Consider the following 26,683-nt stretch of genomic DNA (forward strand, 5'->3'; position numbering starts at 1 on the left):
CAAAGTACAAGAGCCCGCCGGTGCTCACTCTCAATCTCTGAGTCCAGATGCCTAGAGAAGTGAGCCTTGATGCTTATTTATTCTTACAAGAGATGCCCAAAAGCAGAGCCCCAAAAGTTAAACAATTGTCCCAAAAGCTTGCCAACGCTAATTCAGCCAGCCAATAGCAGCGAGCACCAATTGCGGAGATCCGTACATACTGCCACGTCAATAGACCAACGCGTTTTGCGGAAATTCTACCACATCAACAATCAGCAGAGATTGCCGACATCCGTACACGTCGCCACGTCAGCTTGTCGGCGCATTTCACGGGGTCAGCAACAGGGTGTGTGTGTGTGTGTGTACGGGGGCCTGCCACGTCACCAATTTGTGACACCTTCCCAAAAGTTGTTGAACTGAAGTGCAAAATGGACCAATCACAATCGAGATACCAAAAAGGAGAGCATACCCCCTATAAAAGTCATTTTTTAGTCATTTTTAGGGGTTCTTTGTCTGCCGTTTGCAGGGGAGGTGAATGGGTGTTTTTTTCTAAGGGCCTTTTTGTGTAGAGGTGTGTGCTTGCAAAGCCCAGAGTGTGCGTTTTCTTGTTCGGAGACCCTGTGGGTGCGCCGTTTGATGTAAATGATTTGTATATGGTGTTTTGAGCAGTGGCGAATCTTCCATAGTGTTTCTCTCGCGTCGTTTTCCCCTTGCCCCTTCTCTACTTCTTCTGCTTGTGTGTGCAGCGCCGGTGCGGATGTGTGTGCCCCCTTGGCCCCTTCTTTGTGTGCAGAATGGAAGTGAGAGAGTGGTTTCCTGTGCGGTAGCAGTATGTGGCTTGAAGCAAGCGGTGAGATGCGTGGGTAGCTGTGGTGAGCGCGTTTGTGCGTCAGTGTGTGTGCGGGCAGTGGCCTACTAGCGTGTGTCGAGAGTTTCGTAGGTGAACTCTAGTGGATTGGGGTGCTGTGTATGCCCTGGGCTATAGAGAGGCAGTTTTTTTGTGTGTCGGGTGTGTTCCCCCATTCCTCTATTTATCTTCTGGTGCCCCCACTGAGAAGGCGTCTAATGCTCCTAGTTAAAGTTAAAGTGGTGATTTTGGTGATGCCAAAGGTGCGACCTTTGAAGAGCAGGTGCTACTAGAAAAGAGATGGAATAGTCCGGTTTTCTCATTTTCACTGGGGTCGAAGATCCGGAAACCTGGCTCCAAGACTATGGGTTGTTTTTGTAGGAGAGCAATTTATCGAGAGAAGAAGGTGCAGTGTAAGTGTTTCCGCTCTTGGTTCGTGGTAAAGCAAGGCTATGGTTCGATGGCCTGCGTGAAGAAGAAAAGGCGGATTGTGAAGCCCTAGAGGTGGCTTTTTGAAGCAGATATGTAGCGGATGTGCAGCTGGACGAGGTGAAGAGAAAGGTTGACAGATTGAAGTAGAGGTTGGGGGTTTTCAAGCATTCATATGGGAGTTCGAAGTCCTTTGGGGGAAGCTAATCAAGGTAATTGCTGCAGAGAATGTTGGTTTTTTAAAGTTGAGTAAATTCATGGATTGCCTACATGAGGAAGTGTGCGATAAGGTCAAGATAGATGGCCCGGTGTCATATGAAGAAGCGGTAGCTGTAGCAAAAGGGAGGACCAAAAACATGATGAAGAAGCGCCAAGCTAGACAAGGTTTGCCAAGTGCAGTGGTGGCAAGGCAGTGTGATGCAGTGGCAGTCAAGCCGCAGGTGGTGCAAAGGGTGGTGCCTGTGCGAGAAGAACCAAGGGTTCTTTGGCTACAGAGAGATAGGGTGGTCTCTATGCCGAGGATGCCGCCTAGAGCGGCTCCAGTTATAAGTGTGATAAAGGCCAAAGAGTGCAGTTTGCAAACAAGATCGAAGCTGTAAAGCTAGAGGAGATTCCCAAGCTTGAAACAGAGGAAGAGGTTGAGTAGAGTGATAGCAGCTCTATGGATGCAAACACAAATTGGGAGACCGAGTCGTCTCAATCCAGGTGTGATGAGTATGACCTCTTACATGTGAGTGGAGAGGCAGTGAATGTATGCGATGAGCAGTGTGAAGTGCAAGCCGAGATGCTTGATAAAGACCAAGTGGAGCACTTCAGGCCTACAGGTGATGATATGCAGGTAAAGGTGATGTGTGGCGCCATGCTAATGGCCCTGTTGATGAAACATGAAAGTGGCGGTGGAATGTGCTTTGGTGGTGCAACAGGTACAGGGTTTTGCCAAAAGGGATGGAGCAGCCTTGCCTATGGTTGCGGAGCATAATGCAGCGATAGAGCAGGTGCTTGAAGAGCAGTTGATTGAAGTTGATAAGCAGGTAGTGCTAATCGACCTTGAAGGGCCAGTTGATGATGAAGAGCTAGACGATGTTAGAATGTAAGCAGGTGCTAGTGGAGGTGGATGCCTCGTGCAGCTTTTTAGGCCAAAAAGGGTCCAAGATCGGCCAGTTGGGATAGCAAGTAACAGTGTATAAAGTGCTATGTTTTTGCCCTAGAATGTGAAGTTCGAGATGTTGTGCAAGCCGGTCCAGACGGCTTGTCAAACGGAGCCCAGGTGTGCAAGATATTGCAGTTTAAAGATAGAAGGTTTGCATATCCCCGACGGACAAGGCAGTTGGGGCCAGGTGGCCAGAGCTGATGTCAACGAATAGGATTGGAGTGCTCGAATTGTGGAACATGCACGTCTTTTCGGATTGCGAATCGAAGCTTTGGATTGCAAGTTATGGCCATCAAAAGATTTGTCGGGGGCCAGGTTTGTGCCCACCTGACTACATTGAGATAGGTGCCATCTGGCATCTTTTGGGGCTCGACAGGGTTTTGGAGGGTCATATGCATCAATTGAAGTCAACAGTAATTGACAACTCAACAATCGGAGCTACAATGACGAAGATATCGTGGTAAGAAGTTTGGCGGTGGTTGCCGACAGAGCACTCTCGGATGTTTTTTCCCACGTTCGTGACCTTGATTCGCGGCCTTGAAGATCTTGGAATGCGGCAAGATGAGGGAGAATTGAAATCGACAATGCAGATTTTCTTGGTGGTTTTACAAAGTTTGGGTTGGATTTGTGGGCAGTGAATGGTAGGGCATCCAGTGCGAACAAAAAAAGGCTTTTTTTTATTAAGTTGGAGAATTTTGGTAAACTCTGGAGACTTTTGGAGGAAGTTTCATACAGGCTACCACGTGGCACTGAGAGAAATCCCATATGCGCATCTCGGAGCCCAGAAGGCGGTGTATAAGTCTAGGGTCATGGCCCATTGGAGGCGTGTACAAGGAAGAGGGAGCTCGTGGACATGGCGTGGACGTGGGCGTCTGGCGGCGCTGCGCGTGCGCCTCTGGGCGGACTTTGGCGTTGTTTTGGCCAGGGAAGGAGGTGGTGGCTGGCGATAGGTGGCTCTGAGCGGGGCAGCTCTGAGCGGGCGGCGCGGTGTGATGACGTGGTAGACCCGGTAGGCGGCCCATTCCCGTGCCCTTAGGGGCTTTTGGAAAGGAGCCCAAGGGGCACTAGCGACCTCGCTAGTGCCTCCTGGACATGGACTAGAGAGAGGGAATGGGTCCCACAACATGAGAGAGAGAGAGAGAGAGAGAGAGAGAGAGAGAGAGAGAAATGTGAAGGGGTGGGTGTTGCGGGGGTCAAAGAGCAGTTGGAGGCAAGTCAAAGGGCCAATCAAGCGGGTAAATCCCAAGGGGCTCCAAAAAATTCAGTTCAAGCGGAATAGAGTGAGCTCAAGGGGAGTCCCCTAAGGTGGTCAAAGGGAAATCTCCAAGGTGGAAGAGGAATAAGGGGGAAGGAAGAGAAAAAAATCAATAAAAATTTGAAAAAATGCCAAGGGGCACTAGCGACATCGCTAGTGCACCCCCCTCAAGTTCAAGTGCAAAGAGGAGAGAGCAGATCAAGCAAGGCGGTGCACCCCCTTCCCAAAAGTTGCTAAATTGAAGTGTAAAATGGACCAATCAAAGCCGAGATACCAAAAATGAGAGCATACCCCCTATAAAAGTCATTTTTAAGTCATTTTTAGGGATTCTTTGCCTACTGTTTGCAAGAGCCAAGGTGAATGGGTGTTTTTTTTTAAGGGCCTTTTTGTGCAGAGGTGTGTGCCTACAAAGCCCCAAGTGTGCGTTTTCTTTCCGACGACCCTGTTGGTGCGCCGTTTGATGTAAATGATTTGTATATGGTGTTTTGAGCAGTGGCGAAACTTCCATGGTGTTTCTCTCGCGTCGTTTCCCCCTTGCCCCCTTCTCTACTTCTTCTGCTTGTGTGTGCGGCGTCGGTGCGGACGTGTGCCCCCCTCGGGCCTCTTTTTTGTGTGCAGAATGGAAGTGAGAGAGTGATGTCGTGTGCGACAGCAGTGTGTGGCTTGAAGCGAGCAGTGAGATGCGTGGGTAGTTGTAGTGAGCGCGTTTGTGCATCGGTGTGTGTGAGGGCGGTGGCCTGCTAGCGTGTGTCGAGAGTTTCGAAGGTCAACTCTAGTGGATTGGGGTGTTGTGTATGCCCTAGACTATAGAGGCAGTTTTTTTGTGTGTCGGGTGTTTCCCCCATTACCTCTCTCCAACGTCTTCATGGGTGGATGTGATCACGAAGAGACAGAAGAAAGCAGATGAGGCCGAGAAATGGATAGAAGTCGCTAAGAAAGGGAAAGGGAAAGAAACCACATCTATCCCCACTCCTACAATCATCAACATGACTTTAGAAGAAGAGCAGCCAAGGAAGACTAGAGCTCTGCATGTACGAGTAACCGGTCTAAAAGACCGAGATGATGTGAAAGGGGAAGTCAAAGAACTTCTCTGCATGATGGTAGTGAGACTACTCATACAAAGGTACAAAGGCATGGAGGGTAGGGAAGAAGACACAAGGAAATGGGTAGACTTCAAGGAGAGAGCTCTAAACATGCATTTCCCATCCATGGAAGCGAAGAAGGACTTCTTGAAGAAGCGTCCTACACTAAAAAAAACGGGCATATTCCTTGGAGATGACCTCACACTTTCACAACTTGCTCATATGATAGAAGTTATGCCCGAGATAATGACAGCTCGAGAGAAGGGAAAAATGGTCTTCTACAGGGATGGACAAGTGGTTATTCTGGGGAGGCGCCCCACATGACTGCGCGAGACCTGTGGGACCGCACTCAAAGTGGCTACATGGAATTGTAATAGATCTTTGCGCCGTGATGTAGGGGCCTTTGAGGATAGTTTCACACGGAGAGAAATCATTTTTTACTCTGAGACGCATCAGGCCCCAGGGCAGTCCATGCCACATGTGAGCAGATACAGATGGGAGACAACTTGCAGACAGGAGACTTGATCAGAGCACAGAGGACGAGGTTCAAGAGGAGTGGCAGTCTTATTCAAGGAGGAGCTACAACCTTTGATACATATAGCTCGGAGGGATGAGCATGCTAGGTACATGTGGGTGAGACTGAAGGCAAAGACAGCAAATACATCTACATCGTTATTTGCTATTTCCCTCCTAGTACGTCAGCATATGCATCACCTAGAGAATAGTCCCCCTTCTCTATTTTGGATGATGATATATGGGAGTTTTTCAGGGATGGTGACATTATTATCTTGGGGGATTTCAATGCTAGGACTGCCTATCACCAGACGGTATTCTATGATACCTCAGAGGAGTTGATGCGCAAGCTTGATATTACAGAAATGGGCCTATCTAGATTATCACAGGATGAGGAGCACATTGAGTATGGCAGATACTTGATTGATATGGGGACTGCACATGGATTGGCCATTTTGAATGGCCTACAAAGATTCCCTGCAGCAGGTGGTTTTACATGCTTTCCACATCGCCATGGCGCTAGTATAGTGGATCATGTTATGGCTCTGCCAGGACTCATTCCTTCCTTTCAGGATTTCATAATGGGAACTAGGTCGGTGGGGGTAGCATTCAATCATGCTATCTTGTCTTTCACTCTATCGTTCCAGTTCAACACAGCTCCATTGGAAGAGGTCTCTACACACACTCGGTATACCTTCACGAGCGAGACGAATCCCATGTACACTGATGAGATATACAGGCACCTATGCACTCGGAGCCAGGACGGCCACTAGATGAGCTCACCCAGATTCTAAAAGAGACGCTCCACGATGCAGCATCAGAGGCATATCCCCACAGCCAGCCTACACGTAGACAATCTGGGAGCATGCCTCAAAACAGTTGGTATGATGAGTGTAGAGAGACGAGGATCGGATTACAGAGAGAGGTGCTCATGGGTACTACTACACATAGACAGTCAAGGATTATCTTTCACCGCTTAGTGCAACAAAAGAAGAGGGCTTACCTACCTCAGTTAGAGCATGATCTGTATCAGTTGTTTATGAGTCAGGACTCTAGTGAGGCATGGAGGCTTTTCCATGAGCACTCTCCACCGCCTGCCATCACTTCCACAGAGACATGGGGGGAATATGCTACATTTCTCTATACAACATCAGGGCAATGACCTTTGTCTGACCCTTGTACTTTCTTTACTGCTGAGAGGGTAAGGAAAACCATTGACAGGATAAAGACAGGAAGAGCACAAGATCATGATGGTCTACTAGCAAAGCACTTCATCCATGCCAAAGATATGCTTGCAGAGCCTCTTGCTATGATGTTAAATAGAGCCATGTATAAGGGTTTTCCTGAGACTTGGAGTATGTCCACGATTGTGCCTATCTTCAAGTCGGCAAATCCTATGCTTCCAGGGAATTGCCACACTAACATGGTTGCTCATGCTCTGGCTAGGCTATATGCATCAATTCTTGAGCACGAGTTGAGTGGATGGGCAGAGAGAGAGGGCGTACGGGCAGCAGGACAGGCACAGTTCAGGAGAGGTTTCTCAACTCTTGACCAGATTTTGACACTCAAAGCGATTATTGAGGACGGTAGACACCACAGCAGGAGGATTTATTGTAGCTTTGTGGATTTCTGCAAAGCCTTTGATAAAGTGCCATGAGCCAGACTCACACACAGATTGCAGGACATGGGGGTGCCCACAAAACTGATTTGGGAGATCTTAGCTTTATACAGGACAGTGGTAGCGCGGGTACGCACTACTTAGGGCATGTCCGACATGGTTCATTCCACCATTGGGTTGAAGGAGGGATGTCCCCTATCTCCGACTCTCTTTGGGATATATGTAGATGAGTTTTCAGATTATGTACAGATAGAGGGTAATAGAGGTGCTCAGCTTGCAAGGACGTGGATTTCGTTGCTATTATATGCTCATGATATTGTGTTGATCTCAGATTCTCCAAAGGGGATGCAACGTCATTTGGATGCATTGCATGTATTTGCACAAGACAGTGGATTGTCTATGAACCTTGGTAAGACCAAGGTAATGGTGTTGAACACTACGATGCAGTGGGTAAGGAGTTCTGCCCCCACTTTTACATATGGTCGAAAGACTGTCGAGTATGCAGATAAATATACCTACCTTGGGGCAGTTTTCAGTGGTCCAGTATTTTCCCTGAGGCGTGTAGCAAATACGAGATTGACCAAAGCCTATGCAGCACTGGGGAGACTTGAGAGGATATGTTCACAAGTTCGGTTCCAGGAACCTCGGACAAAGCTTTGGCTCTTTGACACTTTGGTCAGTCCGGCCATGCTATACAGTGTGGAGATATGGGGCACCTCAGTTGATCATCATAGCAAAGCTAGCAGTACTGATGGATGGAGATGTATGGAGAGGCCCTTGGTGTCTATGATTTCTCGGATGATTATGGCCAAGGCCTCAATACCACATGACATTGTTAGGGCGGAGCTCGCTGCTCCTCTATTGGTAGTGGAAGAACTCACTCGATCAGTTTCATTTATGCATAGCACTTGGGCTCTCCCTAGAGACAGATATGCTCGATTAGCTGTAGAGTCTTTCCGACAACTCGCATTGTAGGGAGATAGATCATGTTAGTATGCAGAGATGGCATCTTGGTTTCAATTACATGGCTTTAGTATGGATCGGCTACCCCCATTTCAGTACTCTCTGGATGCTCCCTCCATCTCCCTCACTAAGGCACAGATTATCAGGCTCATCAAACAGTTCTTGATTCAGTTGGATATGAAGAGGGCATGGATACAGCCTACACATGAGTTGGGTACGAAGGTGGCTTTCTATAGAGAGCATCTTCTCCAGCTTACGAAGGATGTCAGACTAGGATACATGCATACTCATCTATCCCACGGGATACGATGTGCTATTGGTCAAATATGCACATCCTCACATCAGCTAGAGATCGAGATAGACAGATTTAGAGGAGTACTGTCACAAACGGAAGCGCATAGCAATATAGAATATACTCGGATAAATAGAATTGATCACTTAATATTGAAGCCAGAGGATATATATATATATATATATATATATATATATATATATATATATAGAGAGAGAGAGAGAGAGAGAGAGAGAGAGAGAGAGAGAGTGTGTGAGAAGATCGACATAGTACTGGGGACCAGAAGATGGGCTGGTCCCCCCCCGTAATAGTATCTTTATTACTGAGGAGAATTCTATACAAGTACTTGAGCCGGACGTATTACCACGTCCATTCTAGAATAAGACTTGATGGTTCCTGGAAGCCTCGGCTTCCTATTCCTAGGGCAAAACCCTATTCCAAGGAACTTCTGTTCCTTATTCCAAATCCTCCAGAACCAAGGTTCTCACCTATGAATCTCACCTTCCAGACTGAGGACATGGCATCCCTACAACTCTTTTCCGACGCTGTTCCCAGATTCCTCTTCCCGCAGAATAACTCCACTTTCTCAGACACGAAGTCCGTGCTTGGAAATCTCAACTTCCAAATCACAACTTGAGAAACTACCTCTCTTCGATTCGTGAATCTACTTCCCAAACTCGAGTACAAAACCCTTGGGCTGATCTGGCTCTAATTCCTCAGAGCGCTTTCTCCTGCAGAGGCTCATGCCTTCCTCTGCTCCTACTCCCTCACTAAGAGGAAATACACCTGCAGACAAATACTTAGAGATCACAACATGAAATTCGTCACCTTCATAGTCTCGACGCTCGAAATGCAACTCGGTTCTCGAAAAGCCATTCCCCGAAAGAGATCTCTACATAGAAAATCCTCTCTTCCAATCCTTCACACAAAAGAGGTGTGTTCTCGGGTTCCTTCTCGTAAATCAGCCCCGTCTACGACGTTTATGGACTGAAAACAGAGAAAAACAACAGCTTGTCGCGATGGAAACACGCTCCGTAGGAACTTCTTCGCGAGGGAACTCGCGCACTGAGTCTTGGTGACATCTGGTACACTTGGGGCAGTCATGGGCATCACCGGCAACATCTTCTTTGCGGCTAAAATCTGCAGCAGCATCTTCTCCTTGCGAAAACTGGTCTTCCCTCTGGGAGAGGGCTTGTTATGCTTTTATAGCTCCTTGGCCACGGCAAAGATAGCAGAGCATTGGCTGCTAGCGTACAGATCGCGTCTGTTTTTCTTTTTTTCTTTTTTCTTTTTTCGTTGTTCTACGAGAAAAAGAGAGAGAAATCGTTGGCTGGTTTTTATTTAATCATAGGCTGCCCACTTATTAAGTGGGTGGCCGGTCACCTTTAAAAATGGTCCGAATCTGTCCAAAAACTCAATAAAACCTTATAAGTTAAAAACAATGCTTTCACAACACTTCCCAAGCGTCCCTGGATGCAATCACATGCACAGTTGCAATGCAGACATAGACTTCCTGTGGGAAAGCATCCGCTTTCCCGAAAAGCAATCCTGCTTTCTCAGAAAGCATCTGTTTTTCCTCAAAGTTTCCTCTGAACCCATCTTCCTTCAAGTGCTTGCTTTTCCTTGTGCACACTTCTAACACAGTTCGGAATTTCCTCTCGACTATGGATATTCCCTTTCCGATGCACCCGTCACCCACCTTGTGACGCATCAGGAATACCCATCACCTAGTCCTTTCCTACCAACCTTACGGTACAATCTCCTTCGCGATGCTCTATGTCACCCATCCTATGACGCATCAAAGATGTCCGTTCCCAGATGGTCGAATACTTCTTCCCGATGCTCCCTGTCACCCATCCGATGTGGCGCATCAAAAGTACCTGTTCCTGGCGGCCTTACAGATATTCCCATTCTCAGTGCTCCCGTCATTACTTTGAATGACGCACTAGGAATACTCTGTACTCAGATGTCTCTAGTGAAAAAAGCCCTCTCACTTAAAATTCCAATAATTCATTTAGAATTATTTTTCTTGGTGTTCCAAGCGAGAAAACCCTCTCACTTATAAATCCAATAATTCATTTAGAATTATTTTCCTACCAATTTAGCAACAAGTACCCTCTAAGTCCAAGATTTGTCAGGTCTGCCACATAGAGCCCGAGATAGAGCTACATTACATATGTCATTGACCAGTATTCTATGAGATACAAGGCCGCTTTCACTGTCTATTCAGAGAGGGTTTTGGACCACTTTTTAGAGTCATGAGATACCAGGATCAGAGATGCCTCGGATTATACTTACTGGAGATTTGCAGACATAGAGAGGACCTCTTGAAGAGGGGCACATGAGAGATCCAACGACAGCGGCAGATTACAGATTTCTTTCAGTCACAGACAAAGGAGTTCGAGCAGCCCCCACAGCCTAGCCGCACCAGAGGCATGAGAGGCATACTGCTTGATCGGGCGATAGAGTTGGAGCGGTCCCGTCACCCACGAATGAGGGGGTCCTCTCGACATCGACGCAAATTGCGACAAAGGATCCATACCATACTGGCGTGACATAGGATCCGTCCCGACAGAGTGCTTACCTTGGAGGACATAAAACCTCTGTAGCCTTTTGGATACTGATGTATATGTATATGATGCCTCTACTGTCAGAGAGCTCCATTGTATTAGCTCACCCTTTGTATTCCATTTGTATCAGCTTTCACCCCACCCCTACCCACTATTTTCTTTTCAGTTCTTTATACTTTTGGTACCCAGACCTGGTATTAGCTTCACCACACGTTACCTTTTGGTCTCATAGGTCTTTTTGGCCATTTGAAGATGTTAATATTACATTTCTTCTCTTCTTCTTCTTCTTCTTCTTCTTCTTCTTCTTCTCTCTCTCTCTCTCTCTCTCTCTCTCTCTCTCTCTCTCTCTCTCTCTCTCTCTCTCTCTCTCTCTCTCTCTCTCTCTCTCTCTCTCTCTGTGTGTGTGTGTGTGTGTGTGTGTGTGTGTGTGTGTGTGTGTGTGTGTGTGTGTGCGCGTGCGCGCGCGCGCGCGCTGCCTTGCTCGCTGCTTGCTGCCCCACGCGCTGCTGGCTGCCATGCCCGCTGCCTGCTGTTGTTGCCGCCAAACCCCCCCCCCAAAAAAAAAACACACAGAGACACATCCATACCCACACTCCCTCACACATACACCCCATCACCATGACACCCACACACACTTTTTGAAGGCCACATTGGTCGTGTCAACTCAACATGCCAAAAGGCGTCACCAAAGAAGAGGTGGCCAAGATGGAAGACAAGCTACACACCACCGTCAAGGACAACAAAAGAATGATGGATTCCGCCATCAACACCATCATCAACCGCCTCTCCAAGCTCGAGAAAAAAGTGGAAGCCTTGAACAAGGAGAGGGAAGAATGGACAAAGGAGAAAGAAGCTAAAGAAGAGAAGAGATGGAAGAAGCTCGAGGAATGGAAGAATGCCCAAGACGAATGGAAGAACGAGAAGGAAGAGATACAAGAGCAAATGGCCTATTAAGACTTGATACATGCTGCTCGTTGCTACTGCTCGCCCGCCATCGCCAGCACCCCCCCCCCTCCCCCCTTTCCCACCCCGTGGGTGCTGTCCCCCTCGCGACCAGGTTTCCCGCCCCAGCCCGTTCCTTCCCCTCGCGTCCTGCTCTCCCGCCCCAGCCCACTCCTCCCACCCTGCGTAACCCGCTCACCATTTCCTCCCTTGCATACGCTGCCCCCTCAGACGTGGCTACTATCAAATAGAGTTTGAGACACTGAAATGACGTCCAAGGTCATTGCGATGAGCCCCCTGACGATCCGTGCAGCACGAGCTCACTTTCGACAATGGCGCCACGGTTTCGACCCAACTACCGACGTTCTTGTCGAGGAGGCAAACCTTCCCATCTCAGTCTGCTTCCCGGCCTGAGGAGGGAGTACCTTCCGCTCTTGTCTAGGATAGGCTCAGAAATTGGGACCGTCCTTGAGACACCTTGCACGGCAGCCTCTGTAGCCGCCAAGGCAGCTAGCATTCCCACAGTACGTGTTTTCGTTCGGGTAGGTCATTCTACTACCTCGGGTGAGTGGTGGTTGGCTCCACCACAACGTGGAGGATTCGGGCCTTCCGAATGAGTGCTTCATTTGTCGACAGATGGGCCATCTTGCGAAGGCCTATCCACGGAGGAGGCCCCGACCTTCACCTCTGGCTCAGTCCCAGCCTCCTAGGGCTAGCCAACAGTAGCAAATAGAGTCACAGGCTACTCAGGCAAACTCACCCTCCGAGCCTGGGGCTCAGGCACAGGAGGGCTAGAAGCAGGTTCGCGGGGGCCACGACGTCAGCCTGGCCCTCCGGGTGGTCGTCATTGACAAGGTTGTACCATACGTACTATACAGGTCATGACTATACGTACTGTACGTCGTGCCGTATGGATAAATTTTTTAGGTACGTAAAAATACGTACCTTTGTAAAAAAACAATAAATGAGAGGAAATTTAAGAAAATGTTATTTTCCTCGTTAGAGGGTTAACCAATCTATATCATGCAAAGTACTTGGGGACACATTACTACACACATTATCCACTAGAGATTCACTTAACTTCAAAACAAGTACAAACCTTCAAGAAACAATATACATTGAACAACGTAAAAACATTTCTACCTGCTGACAAGAGAACTCAGAACAATGACAAACCTTCAAGCATGAAGCAATTGAACAAAAGGTAAGTTGCTGACAACAAACTCAGAACTGTACAAACATTGCTTCAAGACTCAAGTAGCCCACATGGCACAAACTGCTAATAAGGATGGAACCAAAATAATGACAAATGTCAAGCCAAAATGGCTCCTGATAGAGCGTACATAAAAAACAACATCCTGCTGAAATATGTGAAAATGTCTAAGACTCTAGACTAGTAACCAGGCACTAGTGCCTAGTGAAACTCATCGTCAGAAGAAGAAGAAGAAGATGATGTTGAAAAGAGCATGTCGCCATCTGCCACGACATTGCCCTCGTCATCAAACTCTGGCTCTATCACCATAGCATAAGTGGCCTCGTCTGCACCAACTGGGTCTGGATCACTATCCTCCTCTCCCTCTGGAGTGTGAATGAGACGGACTGCCTCATTCGCACGCCGCCGAGGAGTACGTATGGGTAGCTTGCCTTTGCGAATGCTCTTCCGTCGTGCACTCCCCTCACCTGTATCCTGGAGGCGTAATGGAATGTTGTAAGCACGTGCACAAGACCTTGTCACACGCCGATCGACATCCTCTAGCTCTCTATGAAGCATGCGTACTATCTCCTCTTGCTCATCTCTGATATGCTGGTCCGCCTCCTCCACAGTAGGATCAACTGCCAGCTTGATAAGTGAGGGATCAACCTGTTGTACAATGTACATTTTGTTAACAATAGTGTAAATAAGAAACATATACATAGGATGTCATACTACATCGTCATACTACCTGCTTGGGTGTCCCCAAAGCGTGGTAAGAGCGCACAAGCCTCATGTTGGCCCTGCAATACACTAGCTTCTCCGACTGAGAAGTGCTAAGGCGATTCCGGATCTTGTTATGGATCAAAGAGTAAGCGCTCCAGTTGCGCTCACAAGCACCCGCTAAGCAATCCTGCATTAAATCATTTGCCGGTGTCGTTGGCAGGATTTAAACGCATTATGCAAGACCCAAGATAGAGAAATGAAGTGAGATTTAAAAGATACCTGCGAGAGCAAATGTAGAGCCATAGTAGTCAGGCATGGAAGACCTTGGCGACCATAACTCTGCCACCAAGTGAGAGGACAACTGGTTGCCTCTGGACGCAATGCTACCTGACGTGAAAACGATGGCCCCAAGTTGTTCATGTACTTGCACATCTCTGCATCTATTGCCAGCTGCTCGTGCTCCTCAAACGAATCATTAATGTACTCGTCCTTTAGTGTGAGGAGATCACTCTCATGAAACAACTCTGGGGTCTTGTAAAAAGGATGGAGTAAAGCAGCCATCCCATGAATAGGACGGCTCATAAACTTCCACCTACTCTCTATAAAGAATAGGATATCATCTCGCCTGCAAGAAAATCAGCAATGATCACACTCAATTTAGCAATGAATACATGGCCTAGATGTAAAAAGAATGGCATGCAAAAATCTGACACTCACCGCTCCTGAGTCAAGGCTTGGCATGCCATGATGTGGCTCTTCATCTGCATGAAGAGATGGTAGACAAGGCCTAATGTCGAGCCCTCCATGTCCGTGACTCGTAGCAAGACATACATTGGCTGCAAAGCCACTATCAAGGTATGGACCTCTGTCCAAAAAGACTCATCCAACACACGCCTCTGAATGGCTTTGGTGTTCTCACTGTTTGCACGAGCCATGTTTCTCCACTTTGGGTCCACAACTGTTTGCAACAGTGGATCCCTCACCTTGGAGAGTCTTTGCAACACCAAATACATATATGCAAACCTGGTCTTGGAGGGCCGCACCATATCAAGGGTACTATGGCTACGAAAGATGGCTAAGGCCTGATGCTTCTTTCGGAAGAATGTGGTCAATCTAGTAGCCTCTGAAATTGTTGGCTGCACCCAAGGCAGTTTGCCTATGTCCTCAACCAACAAATCTAAACAATGGGCTGCACATGGAGTCCAAAATTGTGAGGAAACTGTGCCGTTACCATTTCTCCCACAGCTTTGCAATTGGCTGCATTATCTGTGACAACTTGAACCACATTCTCTTTACCAACGTCATTGATGGCCCTTGAAATATGCTCAAAAATGAATTCACCTGTGATCTTATCTCCTGCCTTTCCTGCATCCACAGTACGCAAGAAATATGTACCAAGACAAGAAGACACAAGTATGTTAATGATGTATCGCCTGCGTACATCACTCCATCCATCAGAGATGATGGTGCATCCAAATTGCTGTCATCCAGCCTTAACAGGCACCAGCGCCTTATCTATCAAAACCTTCTGCTCCTCCAGTGCTGTGGTGCGCATCTTTTTGTAATCGAGGCCATACCATGTATCTGTGGCACCAACACCTACCTAGCAATGGACCTCACCATCCTCTTCCATTGTTCAGTCTTCAAGACATTGAAACTGATGTTGCACTCAATGAGAGTGCGAGCAATCTCCATCTCAGCCACTTTCTGACGCTCTTTTATCCAAGACACAGAATGCACACGTGAAGGCAAGGTGGTCTGCCTACGCACATGCACATCACCAACCTCCTCTTCCTGCATGATACGAGCCCTCTTCCTGTTTGCAATTTGCTGAGACCCTGAGCTCCTCCACCTGTGTAGAAGAGTCACCAAGCTGTCCAAGAAGAGCATCTTGCAAACGGTCTTGTGTTTGTTGTGCCACTTTTCCTTTGTTTGTTGTTGCAAATGCAGGGAATTTCTTAGCAATCAATGCTTCCCGCACACCTGGAGGTACCATCTTGCACTTGCCACAATTATTCGTGCAATTGATGCCAGTTAGATGCATCACAACTCGAGTGATTGTACTCGACAGCATGAAACCACAGTACTTGCATGACCACTTGTGACAACCTAATCCAGCCTGCCCAGGAGTATTCACAACTTCAATTATATTAGTGTGCTCTTTCCACAAAGGGTTCGTAGGTTTCGGCATGATGAAAACAGCCTGCTGAAAACATGCAAATAATAAGGTCACAGGTGAGAGTCGAGACTCAGAGAGCTCAGAGGACTCGAGGATTTAGTGGATGCTTTGATTGGTGTATTCTCTCGCAGAGAGAGACGAGAGAGAGAGAGAGAGAGAGAGAGAGAGAGAGAGAGAGAGAGAGAGGGGGGGGGGGGGGTACCTGTTTCTGCACAGTCTGCAAAAGCCTTTTTGTAACGCTCGGCAGCGAAAAACTCACGCAAATCGATATCCAGAGTCCAGTAGCCTAAAAGGGCTTTTAAAAAAAATTTAAAAAAACCACCGTACTGTACGATCCATACGTGTACTGTACGGATCAGTACGGACGTACCGTACACACGTACGTATTGGTACAACCTTGGTCGTCAAGCTCCAAGCCAACACAAGTGGGTTACCATTTCGACCCTCTTCAATAGGATGAGGTCCCAGCTCCACCCTCCACCTTAGCCTCACCTTCGAAAGCCCATCCTCTCCTCGAGTTCTCCTCCGTCCCTCCCCCCCCCCCCCCCCCCCCCCCCCCGCCTCTCCCATTTCCCTCCGCCGCTCTCCGCCCCCCACTCCTCCATATCCCACTAGCCCCCCTGCTTCCACATCTCCCGTTCCTACCCCGCAGCCGTCCCATGGGGTCGGACCTTCCTCGACTGCTAGGAGATCTCTTGGCAGCGCTTTTGCCATGAGTCGCTTGGCGAGAGAGGGACAGCCTTTCTTGCGAACCCCCCTTTTGGTGCAGACGTCTCCCTTTGCAGCAGTTCCTCGTCATAGGTTGGACTTCTTTTAACCGGCTTGGACACTCCAAGCGAGAAATCAATAGCAACACACGAATAGAACTTCATAATCACTGAACTTAACTGGAGAGAGAGAGAGAGAGAGAGAGAGAGAGAGAGAGAGAGTGTTGACATGGCCCGGCGTAGTTCCGTGGCCAAAGGTATTGGCCCCAAACACTGGCGCCCCTTTTCATATTTCTTTTATATCAATGCTTGATCAAAGTACAACTCCCGATGTCACGAAGACGTGGCAGCTGTTAACTATGTCACGAGGACGTGGCAGCTGCTAACCTTAATTGTTGGTTTCTTTCCAATGATTTTTGTTTTATTTTTGAGGCCCTCTTTTTGAAGTTGCAAATGGTCGAGCATTGTATGGCCAATGTGAACGGTAGTTTCACCCGCAGACGGGAAGTTGGGAATTCGTATAGTAAGAGGATGTCTAGGCTCAGTTCAAGATCATGTAGGTCCCCCCGTCGCACTTAGCAAGTTGGTGTATACTAGGAAGTGAACTCAATAAAGGCACAAAGCCAAGGTGGAGTCACCAAAGGAAAGTACCCGACAATTGGGCCACATTGCATTTTTGGATGCTGTCCCAATGGGGATAGATGGTCAATCTTCCTCTAATCCTTCGGAAAAGAACTCACAAAATGAATCTAAGGGTAAAGCTAAACATCTGTTAAACCTAAGCTAACCCCGGATGAAAAAGCCACAAAAGGAATTATAGGAGGATACATAACGGCAGAAGAACAAGTCATTTATGCTAAGGAAGGTCGTTGTTATCAATGTCACCTCAAGGGTCACATTAGAACCGCTTGTCCTAAGATAGCCCTACCTAAAGAACCTAAGGCACCCATAGCAACCACAAGCACTTTTAATGAACCAAATTGAATCTTCTCATGTCTCTGACACACACATTGATGAGTCTCTCATGAAGTGTTATTGTCATGTGAGGGTCAGCGTTTTGTCATATTGTTTGATCCAAGCAGTATGCATGATGTGATTAGTGACTCTCTTGTAGAGAGAGCCCGCCTAGACGTTAGTCCGAAATCTCCTCTCGAGGTGTCTGGCTTCGCTCCCGGTACGGACTCTCTCATCACACAAGAGTGCCTTGATGTGTTATTTACAGTTCAACAAGCTGCTTTCCGTAGGAAATTTGTCGTGTTTCCTCTCTCAGGATGTGATATGCTTTTGGGCATTAGATGGTTTCGTGAGCATAAGCCTCTCATTGATTGGGAGGACAACACTCTCATATTACATGCCAAAAGTGACTCTCCCATAATCATTCGTGCTGAGGAGGGTCTGCATTCTTTGCCTCTCATTTCTCATGTGCAAGCAAAGCGTGAATTACAACGAGGAGCACAAGCGGCATTCATCTATGCCTCTCCAGTTACCTAGAGCATTCAGGCTCCAGACAGGTATTCAACTTTGTTTACAAAGTTTACGCATCTCTTTTTGCAGCATGATCTTCCACCCCGTCTCCCACCCGAGCGGCCGGAGGACCATCGCATCGAGCTTACGGAGGGGGCACAGCCTGTCAGTAAGGCTCCCTACCGTTTGAACAAGACACAAGAAGAAGAGTTAGAGCGGCAACTCGCGGAGTTGGTGGCTAGAGGATTCATACGTCCTAGTGTAAGTCCTTTTGTTGCTCCTATTTTGTTTGCCCGCCAGAAAGATGGTTCATCTCGTTTGTGTATTGATTACAGGGCATTGAACAAGATGACCGTCAAAAACAAGTTTATGATGCCTCGCATTGAGTATATTTGATAAGCTCAATGGGGCAAAGGTCTTCTGTAAGGTCGATCTCAAAAGTGGATACCATCCCTTTTCGAACAGAGCGAGGGCAATGGGAGTATGTAGTCATGCCTTTTGGATTGACAGGTGCCGTGCGTACATTTAACCGTCTCATGGTAGACCGTTTTGGCGATATGGTTGGTATATGTGTGTTCATCTTTCTTAATGATATTCTCATTTTTTCTGCAGCGTGGGAACAACATGAAAAGGATGTAGAAAGGGTACTAACCCGTTTGGATGAGTGTCAGCTGTACATTGCAGCTAAGAAATCTGAGTTTTTTCTCACTAAAGTTACTTATCTGGGTTATAACGTTTCTGCAGAAGGCATCAAGCTAGACCCCGCGAAGGTGGAATAGATACGTAATTGGGATTTACCCAAAACTACATATGATGTGCGTTCTTTTCTTGGTTCATGTGAAGCATATAGTTCGCACATAGAGAATTTTTCACACATTGCCGCACCCATGACAAATGTTTTGAAAGAGGTAAAGACTCGCCGACAGTGCGTGGATTTACCCGAAGCAACCATTGAGGCTTTTGCAGCTCTCAAGGTTGCGGTGACAAAAGCGCCGTGTCTTATCCTTGCCTCTTGGGATAGCCCCTTTGAGGTATGGACAAATACGAGCAATGTCGCCATAGGCGCTGTGCTTTAGTAGCATGGTCGTCCAGTTGCTTTCCTTAGTCGAAAGCCAATAGTGCAGAAAAGACCTATTCAGTTTATGTAAAAGAACTTTTGTCTGTCATTCACTCTCTTAAGCATTGGAAGCATTTTCTGTATGGTAGAGAGTTCACAGTTCGTGCGGATCACGAAGCCCTCAAGTGGCTCCAGTCTATGCCTAGTGCACATTGGAGTGATCGCCAAGCATGGTGGTCACAATTTTTTGAGCAATTTGAAGGTTTGATTGAGTATCACCTAGAAAAGCTAACCCTATTGCAGATGCGTTAAGTCGCAAAGAATAGATCCTGTCTCTTGAGTCACGATCCACAGTTTGCCTTTCGACAGCATGAAGAACCAGTATGCGGATTTCGAGTTTGGTAAGCAATGGTTGCATGCTCTTGCTTCCCAAGGGCCAAGCAACTGTCTCATTTGTGATGGTTTGTTGTATTTTTGTCACCGCCTATGTGTGTTGCCCTCTCTCACGACAACCATATTGCACGATGCACATGACTCTCTCACGGGTGGGCGTAGGGGAATGAACACCACTCTCGAAAAAATAGAAAGATTCTTTTATTGGCCTGAAATGCGAAAAGATGTGTTTCGTTATGTCACACAATGCACTATTTGTCAAAAAGTAAAAGCTCCTCGAGGTAAGCGGCAAGGCCTCTTGCTTCCGCTGCCTATTTCCGATGGACCTTTTCAAGATATTTCCATGGATTTTGTGACTAACCTTCCACCTAGTTTGCATTCAAGGAACACTCAATGTTTAACAATTGTTGATCGTTTCAGCAAGTTTTGCATATTGATTCCTTGTTAGGCCACGGTCATTGCATAAGATGTAGCACAGTTGTTCATCAAGCATTGGTACCCCTCTGTGGTTTGCCAAAATCGATTGTTTCAGATAAGGATGTTAAGTTCACGTCCAATTTTTGGCACGCACTCTTTGAAAATTTTGGCACTGAGTTGAATTTTTCATCGACTTTTCATCCACAGTTAGATGGTCAGACAAAGATTTACAATCAATTGCCTTTTGATGTTTTAAAGTCATCCACGGCCTAGGCACTTAGAGTAGTTGCATATCCTCTGGTTGCACACAGCATGATCATCAGCATTACCATTAGAATCCATCATGGGCATTTTATTTTCCCTATTTTAGCCATTTTTCACTTATTATTAATAAGTGACTTTGTTGGGAAACTGGGTAGGGCAAATCTTGCAAGTGACTGTATAAGAAAAGCTAGCGCTAGCACTTTCTGGCAAAAGAGACAGCAGAGACCCAATGTCTGACAGTGCACCTTCTCAGCAAGACCCGTGCAGAACAACTTAGCATTTTTTCAGCCATCAAGAAGCCTAGCGTTTTCAACAATTGCAGATCAGCCCCACCGTTTTGCAGATTGTAGATCAGCCTGGCGTTAGCAGATTGCATCAGACTCCCTAGCCTTTTTGCAGCTTGCAGATCACCTAGCGTTTTGTAGATTCCCGGCGATGGAACATCCATTTACATCAGCCTTTTCAGTTTTCAGTAGTCGGACTCCGCACTGCAGCCCCCAAACCTCGCAGATCTCACCTTCCCGCAGCAGATCCTCGCCGCACGGTCAGATCAGCCAGCATTTGTAGATTCAGCCCGCTATTCGCAGATTTCAGCATCTATGTTTTCAGCACATCGTCATCACATCGTTGTCACCAACATAGAGTCAGAATTCAGCAAATAGAAGATTTGCAGATTTCAGCCCCTAGCGTTTTCAAATTTCAGCCCATCTCGTCGTCGTCGTCGTCGTCATCAACATCGTCAGCAAGTCCATTGCATTTAGACCATTGTACGAGATTTGTGCAATCAATAGCATAGACCTCTCGCCATAGAGAGTGGGGCCCTTGGAGGAGGGTTTGACAACATTCTGGTGTCGTATTCTTCTCTCTCTATCTCTCAGTCTCAGCACCTTCATTCACAATGTTTATCCACTTTGTTTGTGATCATTTGCACTCTCACTAAAGAAACGGAAGGCTCTCCCTTCCGTAAGTAAAAGGAACCCTTGAGCACAATTCGGAGCACTCATCTTGAGCAAAGTTCAACATTCACTTCCGCTGCACCTTACACGAGACCTATGGGACCAACCTTAAAATGGCAGCATGGAATTGTAACGGATCAATGCGCTCTGCAAAGCTCCATACTCTCGTCTGTTTGTTTTGGGTTTATCCCCAGAAAATCCAAATCCAGTCTTCCCTTTCTTTACACGCTCCTTAGACGCTTTGGAACTCTCTGGTTTTTGTCCTCTGCTTGATCCTCTGACGCTTTGTTAGGAAACTTCTCAAGAATGTGCCCCTGCTCTCCATAATCGTCACACTTTCCCTCTTTGTAGTACTCAGCACATTGCTCTATTGACAATTTTGGGCCGGTTGGTTTCTTCTTTTGTTGTTTACCTGACCCTTCTTCTTGTTACCATCAAATGAAGTTTTCCCCTTTTGAGCTGACACTGGCCTATCTGAAGGGTACATTAGTGTGTCAGCATGCATACCAATTCCATGCTTGGCGAGGCCCATAAGTCTTTGAATGGAGTCAAACTTCTTTTGTTGGAAATATCGTCATATCTCCTTAGGTAAATGTCTTCTTTGGCCATCCTCAGATGATTCCAGGTTGTGATGACATCCTCTTCGTATTCTTCTGTAAGCCACGCAAAAGTGAAGACTGGTTTTAATTTGAATTACTTTGTAGGCGCTTCCTAGCGCAACAGTAGTGTGGACCACCATGTCTGGGCATTCCCTTTTAGATAAGATGATGCTCTTTGTACTTTAGAATGTTCTGAAAAACGTTAAAGACAATGTCAAACTGATGTATAAATGCAAGAGCTCTGTGGGTGTCCTTTTATGAGTGCTTGCCCACCGTCTTTAAAATCCTTGGTCTTCCTGCCTTTCTTCTCGAGATGGTCGTACTCGTTCAAACGGTACCAAGTGTCTTTGCTTCTTTCCGAACATTGACTGAATCAGAACTATCAGAGGACGAGGTGTCTTCATCAGAACTGTCAAAATGTTTGCGATGCTTCTAAGATTTCTTATGGGATCTATTCTTCTTGGTTCGCTTGTTCTTCTTGCTCTTTTGAGTCTTTGTCCGCTTCCGGTACTTCCCATCCTCCTTGTTGATGTTGGACGTGAGGTGGGTGTCATGTCCGGAAGACAAGCCTCCTCCCAAGAGAGACAGTATACTCAAAAAAGGAAAGAGGTGCACAGGATAAAGAGTTATTTTAATTGGGGAAACAAAAAAATAACTCTTGGGAGAGTCTCCCCTTATGATTGTTGTAGCCCTCTCTAGGAGAGGTGGTTGTAGCCCTATGGGCAGTTTCATTAACTAATAGAAGGATCTTTTCCTCGAAAAAAAAACAAAAAACTCTCGTACACAAAGCCTCCATGCCAACAAACATGAGTACCAGGATACTAGACACCCAGGATGCATCAGGGAGGGATAGTAGACAACCATGAGCATCAGGATACTAGACAAGTAGGGTGCATCGGGGAGAGATCACAAACATGCAGAGACATCAGCACCACAAACAAGAGAGACTGCCTCGTATCTACCACCGATCCTCAAGCACTCCAATCTAGACTCTACCCCACATTGCCACCACGTGACCATGCTCTATTCTTGTGCTCTGTCCATCCCATCGTTCCAATTCCTCTATTCGGAGTGCCAAATCTGGCTTGTGCAAAGGACCTCTGAAATTAAAGGATTTGTCAGAGCAATCCAAGAGGGAACTCCTTACATGGTATAACCCCATTGGCAATCCTATAAATACAATTGGATGAATCCTAGATTGATTCGCCTATAAAGAAAAGTACAAGTTAGGGGCTCATGGGGGTCATGACACAATAATGGCCTCCATCATGCACACTAATGACTCAGAATTGATTAAATACTACAGCATCTTAAGACCCAATAGTGAGTGTAGAACTAGATATCAATATATGTTACCACCATACACACACGCATGAGCACTTGTAAATACAAATGTCTACATGATGAGCCTTTGTCATGATTCTTAGGAAGAAGGGCAGACTCAGCCAGAATGAAACCTAGAAGTAAAATAAGCAAAAAAATAATAAAACGAAAAGTGGTGTATATGCCCCATCAATTGGTCGCAACTAGGAGAAAAACTTCACCATGCAAAATTTGCATGTCCGCTAGTAAAATTTCTTACACGTACTACCCCTCTTTCCAATGGCCCTCCTCTTCTGTATTTTCCATACGGTAAACGTTTGGTATTGCACCTTTGTGTATACTCACACATTGTAAATTGGTCTCATGAGCCTCTCTGGCTTTCTAAAAACAGTTCATCCCACCACCTGTAAAAGAAAGTGCAAGCTACAAATCATCCATACGACATTAATGGAAAGCCTTTAGAAGATCATAATGAAAATAATTTTTCGATACTTCCGAAGAGGTCATTGGATAGAAAAGTCATACGCTTTTATTGAGGAAATAAAAACAGCACTAGCCTTGTGCCAGAGAACTGTATGCTGGGCTACAGTGAACTTAAGATTAAGAAAGTTACCTGATCTCAACTGAGAAGAGGATAAACCATGCAATATCAAGAAGAAGTGCACACACCAACAAAACTGCATAGGTCCGGCCCAATGCCTGACTTCCACTCTCTATAGCAATTAGAGCAAAAAGTGCTATGGCCAAATTGGCCACTAGAGCTCCAGTATAAGATACCCCCAATGATCCAATCAAAGAGCATGCAACCTGTCAAATAGACATTATATTATATGGTTAGTTATGACTCGACACTGACCATCAAAGAAGAAGCTCCCCACACCTGAAGCATGCGTCACAATCAGACCACGTCAGATGCATTCAAACCTGTCACCTAGCATAGAATCAATTTGTTGAAGCATCTGAATACAAGTCATAATCACTTCACAAACAGGAAAACTTGCACAAGGAATAAAAACAGGAAAACTTTCACAGGGAATGATGGTAGTGGAATGCTCATAATATGATATTGGCTAGTCAGCTTCACAACGTAATATTGGCTCTCACATTTGATCAAATTCCAATAAGGACGCCGCCTTATCTTTTGGTCAAGAGAAGTGTCATGGAGCAGTTTGTGGTTTCGATTGTTTTGAGGCTTTGAGAGTTTGAAATGTTTCAGGGCACAAAACAGAAAACTGGTTTCACATGTGCACTAGACCTGTCATCCTGCTCCCTTGGAAACACCCATAGGATGTCTTCTCCTTATGCCTACTGCACTTTACATCTGCAGATCATGTCCGCCTGCGCTTTTAAAAGTTTCTCCATCTCTAGTAAGGTTTTGTTCCTGTATTATCACTGCTTTTTGTTTTTGGCTGCTTGCCTTTGCCTCTTCTTTGCCTAAGTATTCTAATTTCTTTGTTTTTGTTGTGTGTTTGCTTGGCTGTTGTGCATGTGAGTGGAAACCTGCATGCTTACTACTGTGGTGTCTCTGTGTGTGTGCACGCACGCGCGAAAAACGTGGGGCTTGTACCCTTTGCATAATATAAAAATTTGGCATAGGTCAATACGCTAGAGGAACCCCACGACTTGGTTAAATGCTGGCTAAAAATGTCACTTATTGATAATTAGGCTCATAAATAAGAGGTGCTTCACATGCCTAAGCCAGATGTAATCACTTTCGACAAGGGATCGGACGGAAATACAGAAATAACTACAATCTACACACTTAGCAACACTTTTAGTACTTCAAAACAACAGTAAAAGACAATAAGAGAGAGAATCTACACGAGACACGATGTAAGGTGCAGCGGAAGTGAATGTTGAACTTTGCTCAAGATGAGTGCTCCGAACTGTGCTCAAGGTTCCTTTTTACTTAGGGAAGGGAGAGCCTTCTGTCCTTTATGAGAGAGTGCAAGTGATCACAAACAAAGTGAATAGACACTATGCGTGAAGGTGCTGAGACTGAGAGATAGAGAGAAGAGAATACGACACCAGACAGTTGTAAAACCCTCCTCCAAAGGCCCCTCTCTCTATGGCGAGAGAGGTCTACGCTATTGATTGCACAATCTGATACAAGATGCTGATGCAAGGTATGTCTAGGACGGAATCGACGACGACGATGAGAACGGCGAAGACAATTACTCTGCTGAAAAAACGCTGGTCTTGCTGTTTGTAAAACGCTGACTTGCTGGTCTTCTTAGGCTGAAAAACGCTGATGTCTGCAGCCCCTTTACTTGCTGAATTTGCTGGTATTCCAAAACGCTAACTGCTGCAGGTGTAAACTCTGCTGTAATGGTCCAAAAATGTTGGTCATGGGGCTGAATGCACGGCGGCAGCAGGGCTGAAAAATGCTGTCTAAGGGGACTGAGATCGCCAGGTCTTCAAAGCTGGAAATGCTGACCTGCTGGTGTCCAAACGCTAGCATGGAAAAGCTGAAATCGCCAAGTGGATGGGCTGAAATCGCTGAAGTGGGGGCCTTCAAATGCTGGGCTTCTTGCCAGAAACACCATGCTTGATGGTTCTTGCTTGAGAAGTTGCCTGTTGAGCAATGCTCCTGCTACCTCTTCTCCCAGAAAGTGCTAGCTCCGGTTTCCTTATATATTATCTTATGCAAATTGCCCTACCCAGTTCCCAACAAAAGTCACTTAAAAATAATAAGTGAACAAAAACAGGGAAAATAGGTTTAATGCACTGGAAAATTCCCTGATGGATTCTGATGGTAATGTTGATAATGATGTTGTGTGCAACCGGAGGATATGCATCTAATCTAAGTGTCTGGACATGCACGGTCTGCAAACAGACTCACAAAAGTGCCAGATCACTTCCTATTCTAGACTGACTGACCCCTGTTCATGTTATAGCTAGTCCACGGACACATAGCGTTGGATGTGTCACGTGACACACGAAGAGGCGGTGTTCCACCCCTAGACGACATCGGCCCAAAGACTAACGCCCCTTTCGGTATTTCTTTATTATTATGTCGTAAAGGTACAAGGTTCTAGGACTCTCCTCTGCTTCTCCTGGCGGTAGAATGCCAGAGAAAGAGACCCCTCATTACATATTTATAGGCCCTTGGCCTCAAACTTAAAAACTACACTTGAAAAGCAGCAAGTCTAAAAGCATTTGGTAAAAAGTCAAGCGCCCATGGGGCTAGTCCGTACATTGTTGCCACACCATCATGCTCTACGCAAGTTTTTTTTGTGTGTGAGAGTGCGTGCTGTAATAAATTAGGCCCCATCAGCGGAACTTTAGAAGTTGTTGGGGATTAGGAATTTTAATCCTAACCCACTTTTATAATTGGGCCACTTGCCGGAACTTCTTAAGTTGGAATTTCTTCTATTCTACTTCTTCTTCTAGGCTTAGGCCCCTTGGTTGGCACCTGCAAAACTCAGAAGTTAGACCACTCGGATGTTCCAGTGCCACGCATAAATGCAAATACCACATAGAGAAACTATCACGGCACAAAGGATTCTAGCTTTGACACAAAGATTGGCATGGACCACCTTTCAAGGGCAAGTGAATCTATGATTCGCAAGCATAGTCACAGGGACGCATTCCGAGACGGGGAACGGGAGAATGGGGACGGGGCTCAAATGGATTTTTAGTGTAAAAAAGAGCGCGGGACAGCAAGTGGGGACGGAAAAGTGGGGACGGGAAGCTCGAAAAAGGGTGTCCCCTGTTACTATGTTCGCAAGACATACGCATTGATCAGATGCATTTATGACCTCGA

At 46.4% G+C, this 26,683-nt stretch overlaps 2 protein-coding genes and 1 pseudogene across 3 annotated transcripts in view; all 3 read right to left on the minus strand.

Moving 5' to 3' along the window:
* The window catches only part of LOC147446924 (uncharacterized), a 198,953-nt gene that overhangs the window by 136,198 nt on the left and 36,072 nt on the right, over positions 1-26,683 (minus strand). Inside the window, exons 1-2 of one of the 2 annotated variants that reach the window (XM_086522866.1) lie at positions 23,798-24,946; positions 23,531-23,724 (exon numbers count right to left, since the gene is read on the minus strand). In XM_086522866.1, the coding sequence (XP_086378992.1) occupies positions 23,531-23,724; positions 23,798-23,806 (203 nt within the window). In that variant the 5' untranslated portion in view covers positions 23,807-24,946. Of the gene's footprint in view, positions 1-23,530; positions 23,725-23,797; positions 24,947-26,683 lie in introns of those variants that run through there. The other variant, XM_086522865.1, reaches the window with a different exon arrangement.
* On the minus strand, positions 12,896-14,140 carry LOC147446926 (uncharacterized). Its single transcript, XM_086522863.1, has 3 exons — positions 13,838-14,140; positions 13,584-13,745; positions 12,896-13,501 (listed from the first exon to the last, which is right to left on the minus strand). The coding sequence occupies exons 1-3, from the start codon at positions 14,138-14,140 to the stop codon at positions 13,055-13,057; spliced, it is 912 nt and encodes a 303-aa protein (XP_086378989.1). The 3' UTR covers positions 12,896-13,054.
* LOC147446927 (uncharacterized) lies at positions 14,272-15,448 on the minus strand (annotated as a pseudogene).

Source organism: Adiantum capillus-veneris, chromosome 11 (genome assembly GCF_014529385.1).
Source record: "Adiantum capillus-veneris isolate H3 chromosome 11, ASM1452938v2, whole genome shotgun sequence".
Lineage (NCBI taxonomy): Eukaryota > Viridiplantae > Streptophyta > Polypodiopsida > Polypodiales > Pteridaceae > Adiantum > Adiantum capillus-veneris.